Source organism: Sorghum bicolor, chromosome 8 (genome assembly GCF_000003195.3).
Source record: "Sorghum bicolor cultivar BTx623 chromosome 8, Sorghum_bicolor_NCBIv3, whole genome shotgun sequence".
NCBI lineage: Eukaryota > Viridiplantae > Streptophyta > Magnoliopsida > Poales > Poaceae > Sorghum > Sorghum bicolor.
In genome coordinates, this window is record NC_012877.2 from 54888351 (window position 1) to 54901518 (window position 13168).

Consider the following 13168-nt stretch of genomic DNA (forward strand, 5'->3'; position numbering starts at 1 on the left):
AGCCCCCCCCTTGAATCCGCCAATGCTCACAGCCTCGGAGCTTTGATGGAGTTACAGCCGGCGTGAACGACGAGAAGCTGGTAGATGGGTGAGAACCTGTATTTGTGTAGAGACGTCTATGAGATTCAGTAATATTTGAGTGGATTTATAAATTTGTAGCCATAAAATAGAGTAAAACTTTATTGAATAACAATAGTATTTATATAATATAATAGATACACTATAAAATTAAATTACATGTATAATTTACCGACATGTAATATAAATAATAAATATCAGTATATATATATATATATATATATATATATATATATATATATATATATATATATATATATATATATATATATATATATATATATATATATATATATATATATATATATATATATATATATTAAAAGTATGTGAATATCTAGGAAATAAGCTGTATATTTTAGAGCGAAAAGAAAACAGAATTATTACGTATACTGCCTACAATTTTTACCTTCCGAGATGGTAAGATTGGATATTATTTCTGTTTTTAATGCGGGGAGTGAACATTTATCGTGGCTAAAAATTACTTGACAATGTTGGTTGGCACCTATAGTTGAAGACTGACATATAGAAATAAGTTAATGTAACAGAGGTGCATCAGGAGGTACATAGTGCGCTAGTTCAGAAATATAAAGTGGTGTCGCTGGTATGATAAGTCGGTAAGTGGAGGCAAACTAATTAACACAAATTCATACTAAACGCTTAATATACAGAGATTACACAAATGATATTACAAAAGAGGTTGCTACAACAATCTTGATGTCCCAAAGGTTGTGTCCTAAGGAGTCGCCAGCTCGCAGCCTGCAACGAAAGTGCAGGAGAACTTTAGAATAGGTTATTCTGTGGTACATAGAATTCAAAACAATTAAATGTAAAGAAGGGATATTACATGTATGAATTGTTATGGATAAGTACCTTTTTATTTGCGAATCTTATGCAACGAAGATTCTATAATTTCGTCATTTTCTTGGATAGTGGCCTCACTGGGTCTTGATCTATGTATTATAATCAAAGAATAGATGTTAGTAATATATGTCAGTACACCGAGTAAGCAAAAAGATACTATGTTTTTTATATGAACCTTTTCATTGCTTGCACTGAAGAAGTTGGTTTTTGGGTTTCTTTGTGCTTTTCTTGACTTTGTGGGTTAGGTTCTTTGTGCTCATATAGTTCCTAAATAATGTATATATATGTCAGTTCTAAATAAAGAAAACGTGGAGCCGGGTTCCGCTGCAAATCTAAATTTGAATGCTAAGAAGTAATTAATACTATGTAATTATACATACATGTAAAAATATGATTATATATCGGCAAAAATAGCCGTCTTTTTTAGCTAGGAAACTAACCTGTAGTGCTTCTTTCTCGGTTTTATCGTGCGAAGTGGGGCACATAGTCTTTAGCAAAATGTCGTCGGATCTATTTAGCAACCGATAAATGGAATTAAGTAATTATGTAAATAGAAGAATAGGTAGAGGTAATACATATGATTATTACCTTGTTTTAAAGCTTTGGTCTAATACGGCAGTAGCTTTGTCTATGGTGCAGGCGTCATTCGTTTCCTAAGTGTACGCAAATATTTGGTTTTAGAAATACGCAGTTTAACAAAACACGAGGAAGTTGCCTGCTTCATAAGTAATATCAGTAGTTACCTTGCCAATAGTATTTAAAGACGGCAATAAAGCTTTGGGGATCAATTTTCTGTTTGCCTGAGTACTGCATTAAACATATGATGCAAACATGAATTGTGTAAATCAAAGGGAAAACTGTTGTGTCAAAAACCGATACAATCTGTGCAAATAGTTTGTAACACTATTACCTGTTATCAGGTTGCTTCTCCGGTGTGTCGTCAGCAACAATAGGAGGTGCAGGTGTCTAGATCCAACATATAAACCATAAATATTAGTTATTAATATTTAGCCATTACATAAGCAAATGTAGGTAGGAAAAATATACAAACCGAAGCAGTAGCAGGAGATGCAATATCAACGGTCGGTTGAACTCCAATTGTTTGTTGTGTAGGCTGAAGCAAATTTCCGGTTGGAGATACTGGAGGTAAGGAATGATGTGGCTGCTGAGGTTTTGCAGTCAAAGTGAAGCGGCTTGTGATATAAGCTTGTTCATGAAAATCAAAGGCTATTCTTTTAACTAAATATGTCCTGTTTTCCATCTCGTTGAATGATGAGTTAGTTAAGCCGACCACAAATGTATATTTTCTTGTAATAAGATTCATCAGATGTTGTGGTAGCCCTTCAGTAGTCCTAGCTTGTCTGAGCATGAAATCGATGTTTCGACGTATTATCCTGCGAGATTCTTCATCATAGCCAAAAAAGTTGGCTTCAGCTGTATCATCTTTAGCACTGAAAGACAGCTTGTACCTATATAATGGTAGGATAAGTATAAAAGTTGCTCCAGGTAATAAAATGCATTTAAGAAAAGAAAAGAAATTTTGAGTCTGCTGTAATTAACGGAGAGTCTTACAGAGGTTTGCTATCTTTGAAATAACAACGACTGCATCTGAACGGTATCATTTCTATATCTGGAGCTTTCCCGCATTTTGCACACCCAACATACCACCATCTTGGCGATTCATGTATAGCTGTAATTGTCACAGTACATTTGTAGCCCGTTGTCTGTGTATAATTTTGTAACAAGACAAAAGTGTGTAAAGCTAAGTAAAGCATTAAAGAGAATTTATAGATAATTTACATAGAATGAACGCTCCTTTATAGAATGGGAGGAGAAAAGAAATGTACTCACCGGGAATTCGTATGGATAAATTTTGTTGAGTTCATCCAAAGTTTTGTGTTCTATTATAATAGGCTGTACTTCATTTGAATCGCCGATTGTGTCAGATAATGGCATTCTCACTGGTACTGGACTAAGTTTCAGCCTGGCAAATAAAGTATACATAATTAAAACAATTGTTCGTACTATCATAAAAAACACGAACGATTATATTACCTATTATATAGAGGTTGTGCTTCTTTGATATCTGGATTGAAATACCACTGGCAAGGATTTCCTCCATATACTTGAATAATATCTAAGTACCAAGATTGAAAAGATATAAGTACACAAAACAGCATATAGTAACAGAAAATAGTGAGGCATATAATACTGGTAGTACTGGACTTACTATGTAAAGTTGTAGGCAAGCAGCCGACAAAGAGAACCACTATGGAATAAGGATTTTCTGACGCAGAAATAATAGGTACTTTAAATTCCTTGGCACGATTTTCCCATAAAGTAACTTTCAATTCTTCATCACTGGGAATAAAAAAAAGCTAAGAAAATTTTCACTATCGACAGAATTGCCATATAAGGTAGAGAAGAGCAATATATTTAATATAAATATACGAACAAAGGTAATATAAATATACCTACAGGTATAAATATACAAACAAAGGTAATATAAGTATACTTACTTTATGTTCCTTATGGTAATCTCTCTGATCGTTGCAACCCTTTCCTCTGGTATTATCCGAGCATTTTCAACAGCTGTGATAATACCTAGGATATCTGCATATATTACATTTGTATCATATGCATTAAAATGTGAAGAACTGTTATATACTATATTATTATATAACATATAAACAGGGTTCGTAAATATTTACCGATGAATTTAGTAGCTGCTGCACCTACTGGATTGATATTGGAGAACGGAGTGAGGTTGTACACATAGGCTGGAAAAGTATCTGCAGGATCCTGTACTTGGGAAACAGTAGTGAATCCTGTGAATTCAATCATAAGTTTTTTCTCGAAAGGTATGTAGCTTGTTTTTGATGCTCTGACATTAAATTTCGCAATAATATATGTGCCACCCATCTGAAGAAGATCACCAAGTTTTTGGACTTGAGAGGGCAAAACCTGAGCATATATGGATTCTCCCTGCTCAATAAAAGAAATAAAAAATCAAACAATATATAAACTGAGTGAAAATGTACAACAATTTAGAAAGCATTGCGGTACAAATGATTAGCATGCAGTTTACTATAAACCGGTAAGATTTACAACGATAGGAAATACGTAGTATATACGAACCTTTTCATCGGCCAAAACAAAAGCTATATAGCGGACAGCACCGCCAGGTTCGTTTCCATCATGAATCCACCTTCGCATAACACGCACACAAACTGCACTTCTCACTGGACCAACCGTGAGGTCCGATAGAAAAAGACGCGGTGAATTTCGCTGCATAATATGATCCGCAAAAAAGAATAGTAATACATTATGGCATAATACAACGGTGAAAGTAGAATCGTAAAGTACGGTGATAAAATAGAGAAGATAAGTATACAAAGACAAGCTGCCTCAAACTAACTCATATATGTTAGATAGCAATGTGGAAACATATACACTACAAAAGACAGTGCATCATTATGAAATTATATGCTACAGCATAAAATATATAGATTGTGTTGACTATGAGTAGGAATTTAAGCATTATAGAGTAGTATAAAACACAAAAGCAGAGCTATCCAGCTTGTCTAAATAGAGAGTAATATATAGCTAGACTATATCTACACAAATTTATAGAGAAAATGTATAGGAAAGTGTAAAACTGTTTAAAAATGTGCAAATAAAATACATATGTGTATAACACTAAAGTCCCTCAAAACAAGAAACAAAAACACAAAATATAAGTTAAAATGAAAATAGCATCCATTGCTAGTAACATACACTATCGAAAGATTCGTGCGCGTAGATGCAACAGAAATAAAGCTCTCATCCACTGCGAACAGTTTATGATATCAAAAAACTTGTGCGTGCAGACGCAAGTGAAGCAAAGACTTCCTTGTAGACAACATTTCTTGTCTCATCAGTGCATTTTTCATCCTCATTCAATATCAAAAGCTTTAAACCTTGTTTTGAAGTGACACGAGATATAGCAACGTAGAGCTGCCCATGACTAAAAACAGGTTTTTTGAGGTATACACCTACACAGGAAAGAGTTTGCCCTTGGCTCTTATTGATTGTCATAGCATAGCAAGCCTTGATTGGGAATTGCCGTCTTTCAAGAACAAACGGCCACTTGGTGCATTTTAGTGTAAGAGAAATTCGAGGTATAAAAACATCCTCGCCTGCACGAGGTCCAGTAATCAGCTTTGCTTGTATCATTCTGTCACCCAATCGCGTAATAATTAATCTGGTACCATTGCAAAGGCCATCAGACTGATTTAAATTACGCAGCAACATTACCGGTACACCTATCTTCAAGCTTAATGTATGTTGGGGGAAATTATTGCCATTTAATGAGTTAAGAAACTCCACTGGGTATAACATCTCGTAAGATTCATGTCCACCAGTAGATTTTGATATAGTATCACAGCTATGATATTCATGAATTTGGCCTGGCAATATGGAAATAATATAGTCATTCACCATCTCAGCAACTTCATTTGTAGGAGCAAGGATGGCACGTTCCTGAAGATAGGTGGCATCCTGATACCTCTGGAAAAGATCAGGGTAAATAGCATGTACTATACAGCCTATTGTATCATCATCCGTAATAAGTAGCAGATCAGGTGGGATCTTAATCCATGAAGGCTCAATCTCTCCCTCTTTAGCTATAGATGGGATATTGCCATTGCCAACATCCAGCATCTAATCACTAAATTCAGATAGCTGACGCAGTGTTTCAGGATTCTCAGCAGACGACATGAGGCGCATATTTTCCGTTAAATGAAGCACAGTCACAGAAGACCACAGATATGAGTTCACTATAGCAGCATTGACAATTTCTGCTCGACTACCACCTTCGATAACAGGTAAAATTTGCCTCAGATCACCACCAAGAACTACAACTTTGCCACCAAAAGGAATAGAGGAAGCATGAGGACAACAACAATTCTGTATATCACGAAGGGTTCTATCCACTGCTTCAAATGCCTTTCTGTTTGTCATGAGAGCCTCATCCCAAATGATTAACGACGTTATTTGTATTAGCTCTGCTAACATTGTTCCTCTTTTGATATCACAGACAGAAGAATCATCAAGATCACATGGAATCTTAAAGCGCGAATGAGCTGTGCGGCCACCTGGTAGGAGTGAGGCAACGCCGGAGGACGCAACAGTAAGAACTATCTTCCCTTGTGATCTTAGATGCGACACTATGCATCTCCACAGGTAAGTCTTTCCTGTACCTCCATATCCAGATACAAAGAAAAAACCTGGTCTATTGTCAAGGACAGTAGCTACTATAGTATTAAAAGCCTGGAGTTGCCCGTAATTTAAATTGGTCGCTAACTCAGTTTCTCTACTATGCTGTTTACACCAATGGCCTAACTCTTCCTCGATCAAGCGATTTGTTGTTGGACGATGAGGCAAACTCATCATCCGAGGAAGATTAAAATCGCGAATGTTGTGTCCACTTTCTGAAAATATTATTGACAACTCATCAAGCAAACAGTCTCTAAGATCCTCGTCCGACATATGATAACTCCTCTCACCTACAGTATCCCTAATCTGATATTGAATATCGTCGCTGAGTAAACGCCAGACTTTTTCAAAGAAAAGATGCTCATCTCCAACTTCACAGAAAAGGATCATGGTGACAAACAGCCTACGTAACTGCACCGACGTAGCCCAGGCCGCCGCTTCATCAAACGCATCATACCACTCCTGATCATCTCCAATAAGTCCCCTTGACTTGCAGGCCTCTTTAAATGTACTATATTGTACCCCGTTGTGACACCTAAGGTCTCTAAATCTAGAGGCTCCTTTAACCTTAAGTAACAACATCCGCAAATAATACCTCTCTCCAGCAGACGGGTGTACATAATGTAATCTACCTACCTTAGGACGATTGTCACGACATCTAACCCACGACCTTGTATCAGTATCCCATCTCCACTTTGAAGGAAACTGAAGGTATGTAAGATCTTTAGCGTCATCATGGGTCATATTGGCTGTAAACCACTCCGTTAGCATGGTCCTTCTAAGGAATTCAACAGACAATAACTTATCCATATTAGCTCTTGCACTATACGAAATATAGTTCTCATTTGGCAAGTGAACCGGCATTCTTTCTACAGCAGGATAGTGTCTGTGTATATCATACCCAAAAATACGCCAGCACGCATCTTGTTCACATATGTAACGGCAATCTAAATATTCAGTAACTTCATTGATAGTCTGAGTTTCCCTGTCATAAGGAGTATCCTCTCCATTTCGAACCCTCTGAAGATATACTTTGCTGCAATCAGCACCTTTTGTTACGTACTTAAATAAGTACTTAACAAAAATTGTCTTATTGCACCATTCCACATTTATGTGAGCCTGGTATTTCTTGAGGAGATTGATATTATATGGAACAACCCATGCATTGTCAAGATTCTGCCCCCCTTTTCAATATATAGACCACTATTTCTGCGTCTATATATAGCAAAACCATCAGCATCAACAGACGTCTCATCCTGGTAAGGCTTCGGAAAAAATTTGGAGCATCTATTGTTTTTCATACAAGGGCATATAGGATTTCGCTTCCCACAGGGACCATGCATCATGTGTTCAGCCACAAGAGTGTAACCCAACGGGTCAACTCTAGGATGCGGAATCTCAGCGCTGATGAAGGAGCTGATAAGTGTAGGTGTCGGATTAGTTGTATCAATTGAACTCCATAAGATAATATGAGCATGGGGGAGACCACGTTTCTGGAATTCAACGGTGTGTAGCACTACATAAAGAAATAAGTGATCAAGGAAGACGTAAGCATCAACGGTTATTTACCTATGGAAAACGAAGGAAAGTAGGAAGACCACGAGGTGGAAAATATACGTGAGGTAAAATTACTACCTGCATTGCACCTGCCGAAGACAGTACCGCTACGTATATCATGAAGGAGCTCTTCGAGTTTCATATTAAATATTCTAACAACAACATCTGCTCTATCAGTACCTCGTTGTCCTGCCTCAAGTACACCTTCAGCAATTTCTGGCCACTTAGGATTGCACGTGAAAGTAACGAAGAAATCAGGAGGCCCATATTCTCTACAAATAGCTATGGCATCATGATAATTCTGTATCATATAGCGTCGGCCACCGGTAAAAGATGCCGGGAGAACTGTCATTTTACCCATCTCACTCCCCTCCATACAACCTCTGTTGACAGCATCTGTAATGCCTTGGATACTATCCACACGGATGTCGTCTTGATGATCAAGAATATATTGTAACCTATTTTCATCAATACAAGCTCGAGCATCAACCTTAATTTGGCTAGAAAGAGTTCCATAACATAAGTATGGATTCGGCTGGTTCTGTCGGTAATGAAACATGTAACGAAAATAATCCTGCATAGTTACTTTAGCGCGTGCGTTGCTATTTGTAGGCTGGAAACCATGATATAGTACACCAACTTGGAAACCTCTTTCGCCAAATGGGAATAGAAGAGGGTATTGTAAAGCCATGAAAGCAGGATGCAATGCAGATATCTGGTTGAGACTACCGGATCGTGTTTGTATAACAATATCCCGCCGGAAAGTATCAATAGAGAAATCTCCCACCACCAACATAGCAAGTTCATCAACTGCTGGAAGATTATATTGCACAGGATCTCCTTCTCTAGCTCTCACGATTCTGATAACGAACTCCTCATCACCATAATCACGTAGCGTATCTCTTGCAGCCCTGAACTGTTTAACCAAAGGGTTATGACGGTCTAGCGTACATGTTAGAGCTTCTATCACTGAGGTATCCAAACTACTTCCAGATGCTTCAGAAGAATCAAGAGCCCGGATTCTATTATACACCTCATTCGATGTGTCATAAATATACAACTGTATAAATTTTGGTGGCTGATTAGCTGATGGAAGTAGGGAGCCAATACGATAATGAATTTGACCGCAAATCTTAAACACAGGAGGACCACGGCCATCGTTCATTGAACGGTCTATTTTCGCCCCCATTGAAGTGAAGGCAAAAAGACAATTGTACTGCCGAATATTTTTCATGAACCTATTGGACCTGACGTCGCCATCAAATCTAGCCAATGATGCCAAAGGCTCTGGACGTATATTGAAAGGTGGAATGACAACCCGGCCACCTTTGCAGCAATTATTATAGATTACCCCGGAAGCATGGCAGGGCACCTCGTGTTTCACTCTCTCGGCGTACCAGAAGATAGCATGGCAATGAGCACAGGTAAAATCAGGTGGTCCATAATAGGATCGGCCAGGATATGATGCTGCATAATCGACGCAACATCATAAGAACAATGGAAAAGCAACGCACAACACAAAGCAATAGAGTGTATATGATTTCCAAGTGGAAGGTAGAAATAATATGAAGTACCTTTGAGGGCAGCAACAAAAAGAGGTTCAAAATGGCCACAACTCAAAGATGCATCAGGGATGTTTGGTATCCCTGGTAGCAACACAGCGTTAGGGAACAAAGGATTTGTAAGACCATACACAGAGCAATGGAATTTACATAGAAGCGACGATTCCAATGAAGAAAGACCTTTGCGTACTATACTCCGTTGTTGAAGCTTCAGTTTTCTTCGACGTCGAGATTCAATAGACTCAGTACTTGACACTTCATGACGATCAGGAATAATTCTGATAGAAGAGGCTTCATAAAGGTAAGGCATAATGAGAGAATAAGAATTCGATCAGATGCGGAATAGGTGCTGGATAAACCAACATGAGGAAGATAAAAGGAAACAGAATAATCAACAACATGGGACAAGCTATTGGCAGTACGTAAGCTTGTACCTTTGATAAGCTGACGATAACTGTGTGCTAATGATGAAGAAACAGAGAATTGATGCGGAGTATGAATTTGATCTGCCAACGCGGGCAAAGGAAGCAGGACAAAGCATGGCATATAAGTATAGCACACACAATATTACCAAAATAAGGAATGAACGAAGGTTTACTAATTACCAGCGTATGGCACTACCCGTAAAGGAAAGCTATGGATTGGCAACTCAGGATTTTGTTGGAAAAGCCGCTTGCGACCACGACGTCTTGTAGCTAAAGAACAAGAAGGAACAGCACAACATTGAAAAGTATTCGGATAATCAATTATTGAGATACGGGAACACGACGATCTGGTGATAACGAGGAATATTATGAACATAGTGTGAAGAGAATGACATACATACTACGTTGGAAGCACTGGCAAACGGCTCGGCAAAAGATTCTGCCTCAGATGCTAATGCACCAGTAGATACACCGCACGCTATACACATGCAGTTTATACAAGAGAAATAAACACACATATCAATCAATTCCATACTACAATTAAACAAATTATTAGATAAGAAAAGCAACATAGGCTCAAGAACAGTAGCACATACTTCTTGAAACAAAACTCCGTGGCGATGGTGGATCCATCAACACCAAGAGTAACTGGTACCACAGGAACCATAACCACACAAAAAAGATCGACAGACCAGCGGCAAAACACAATCTTAACAAACATATGTAAATAAAACAGAGCACACCGCTTGCAAGGAACTTTGGATGTGAACATAAGTACTTTTATGGTATAAGATATAGAGGAGACCAAACTGTATGATTTTTAAATCGCAATGTGACCATAACTTAGACACCAAAACCATAAAAAGAATAAAAGAGAATCAACAAAAAAGACATCAATAAGAACTATAAAGAAGCAACGCGAAGTAAAAACAAAAACATATTATAAACCATCGGAGGAAACAATTCATATAAATCAAAAAACAAATAACAAAATACATATCCACGAGGAAAATCAATGTAAAATAATACACAGATATAACTATGGAACCACAGGATTAAGTAATGCATCAAGATCTCGGAGAAGCTGCTCAGCACAGTATATCACCTCTGGAGCAGCACGTGGCTCGGCATCCATAGTTGTAACAACCATACGGGCAAGGGTAGCACCCCTATTAGCAATACTGAATAGGTGACTAACGAAATTCCGCTGACAAACCATAGCGTAGTACGTGAAATCAGCAACTGTAAACCCATACAAAGTTTGCAAGAATTTAACAGCTTGGAAAGCCGCATCCTCATATAAATTAGGCCAGCTAGGATGTGGTGAAGACCAGAAGAAAACACAACGCGGTGTATCACGCACAAATAAAGCAGGTAACTGAACTTCTATTCCATACAGGGTGCACCCATTGGGAGTAACTTCCCGTATAGTACCCACATAGGAAAGTCGGCAATGTTGAGCAACAACCCATAATACAGGCAAGCAAGACACATGTAAAACGAACATAGTCGAAAAGAAATAAGCACCCCGTTAAGAAACAGACGACCGTTAACCGAAGCAAACATAAGTAATGTTTAATAAATCGGAGAAAAAAACAGAATAAAGCACCAAAGGAAGCAAAAATAATTTGGTCAATCAAAAAAAGGCGTAGAAAACATTAGTGAAAAACACCAAGCATGGGATTCCTGGACTGCCTGTAGCCTCTGTGCCTTTTTTTGAGTTTTAATGAATAAATAAAAAAGGAAACAATAAAATCCAACATCAACATTAGTGAGACAACACATAGGACAGGAATGCAATATATTTAATTGACAATACAACGACGGTAACAAATAACAACAATCAGCAGCTATAAGCATAACACAAAAAAGAAAAACAAAAATTAGAAGCATAACACAAAGTGAAAGCACAACGGGCATACCTAAGAGCGAGGCAACAACAATGAAGCAAGACCACTGTAATAGCCAATAAGTAGAGCAACACCGCGAGGAGCCACAACAGATGCAATAACGAACCCGAAGAACAAGGAACCTGACTTAGAAACAAAAGAACAATACAATGGTCAGAAGCAGCATAAACAGCAGAACAAAAAGACCCCAAAATAACACACTGAAATAACTATCTAACAGGAACAATATGATAATTAGAAGCAACATACAGAGCACAACAAAAACACCCTAAAATAACGCACTGAAATCAATAATTAGCACTAAAACAAATGGATTTCGGAGAGACAAGAAACCTAACATAAAACCCCAAAATAACACACTGAAACAATATGATAATTAGAAGCAACATATACAACACAACAAAACAACCCTAAAATAATACACTGGAATAAATAATTAGCACTAAAACAAATGGAATTAGTACATGCTAAAAAACATACAAGATAAGACAGCTGCACCGTTTAACATCATGGAATGAAATAACAGAAACCGCATAATTATATTTAGGGAAAAATAAGAAGAGACAGCATACCTAGAGCGAGCAGCCGAACGCACAGGTAAACACTTGCTGGAAGACGGAACAACAGGAACCCAGCCAGAAGACGAAGCACCAACAGATCAGCACGCCGCCGCAGGAACACACGAAGGACCAGCACGCCGGCCGCAATACGTAGCGGCGGCACAACAGGCAAGCGCAGCCGCGAGGAATACGCAGCGCCGGCCACAGCGCCGGCCGGCACGACGAATACGCTACGCCGGCCGCAACACCCAATGGCGGCGCAGCAATCAAAGAGGATTGCGACAGCAGGGGGCACCCAGATCCGAAGAAGGCGAAAGCAACGCACGCAGAATACGAAGGAAGGAAACGAAGGAAGAACAGCCGCAGAAGACGAAGGCAGAGCGACGGCTCCGAGAGAGGAAGAAGATAAGGAAGAGGGGAAAAAAAATCCAACGAACGAAAACAAGCCAAGGGCACTGTACGGGGCGGTGCCTTCGTTTCCCTTTTTTTTCTTCGCCTCGCTCAAGACCGCTCGCCTGGCCACCGCTAACGGCACAGAGGCAAAAAAAAAGAGCAATACATAGTACTTCGTTCCCTGGTCAATAGATCTGTTTCCAACACCGACAGGGCGCACACGGAACAGTGACCCATGCCAACGTGGACACGCTGAACACCTGGAGAATGCCCCAGGATTGTAGGGGAGAAAAAGCGTCTTGGTCAAATATTTTAAAATTTAAATAAATACATAAAAAACATATAGGTAGAGAACTTAAGATGACCCTGAACTCACAATGGAAAATATTCTAGTATTTTGAAATATTATATATTAGGGGAATCAATATTCAAAGTGTTATAATAAGAACATGTTTAGCACAATTTTCTCCTAAGAAGCCATCACATTTGAGTAGGAGCCGCTTTTTGCAGCTCCAACTGTAGGCCCCAAAACAACCCCTCTACTATTCATTAGAAAGCAAGTC

The 13168-nt window shown here is 38.5% G+C and overlaps 1 protein-coding gene across 5 annotated transcripts; it reads right to left on the reverse strand.

Moving 5' to 3' along the window:
* On the reverse strand, window positions 587-12643 carry LOC8068817. Of its 5 annotated transcripts, XM_021445914.1 has the most exons (17): window positions 12225-12643; window positions 11665-11774; window positions 4081-4230; window positions 3654-3927; window positions 3462-3555; window positions 3173-3303; window positions 2998-3079; window positions 2794-2926; window positions 2515-2666; window positions 1994-2411; window positions 1853-1908; window positions 1686-1749; window positions 1531-1595; window positions 1383-1452; window positions 1118-1209; window positions 952-1031; window positions 587-837 (listed from the first exon to the last, which is right to left on the reverse strand). In XM_021445914.1, exons 3-16 carry the CDS (start codon window positions 4156-4158, stop codon window positions 956-958), a joined length of 1785 nt encoding a protein of 594 aa, XP_021301589.1. In that variant the 5' UTR covers window positions 4159-4230; window positions 11665-11774; window positions 12225-12643; the 3' UTR covers window positions 587-837; window positions 952-955. The 5 variants fall into 5 exon arrangements, 4 of the variants coding, with proteins under 4 accessions (XP_021301589.1, XP_021301587.1, XP_021301588.1 ...); XR_002446756.1 differs by lacking the exon at window positions 1118-1209; XM_021445912.1 differs by lacking the exons at window positions 587-837; window positions 952-1031; window positions 1118-1209; ... (10 more) ...; window positions 3654-3927; window positions 4081-4230 and adding exons at window positions 7416-9222; window positions 9330-9608; window positions 9752-9823; ... (1 more) ...; window positions 10140-10220; window positions 10339-11452.

Excerpts from the sequence above, each read along its gene's own strand:
- LOC8068817 (XM_021445912.1), bottom strand. The coding sequence starts at position 10,375 with ATGGATCCACCATCGCCACGGAGTTTTGTTTCAAGAA. Across the intron at positions 9,824-9,922 it reads ACGGGTAGTGCCATACGCTG|ATCAAATTCATACTCCGCAT; the intron begins GTAATTAGTAAA and ends CCGCGTTGGCAG. Across the intron at positions 9,223-9,329 it reads TTTTGTTGCTGCCCTCAAAG|CATCATATCCTGGCCGATCC; the intron begins GTACTTCATATT and ends TCGATTATGCAG.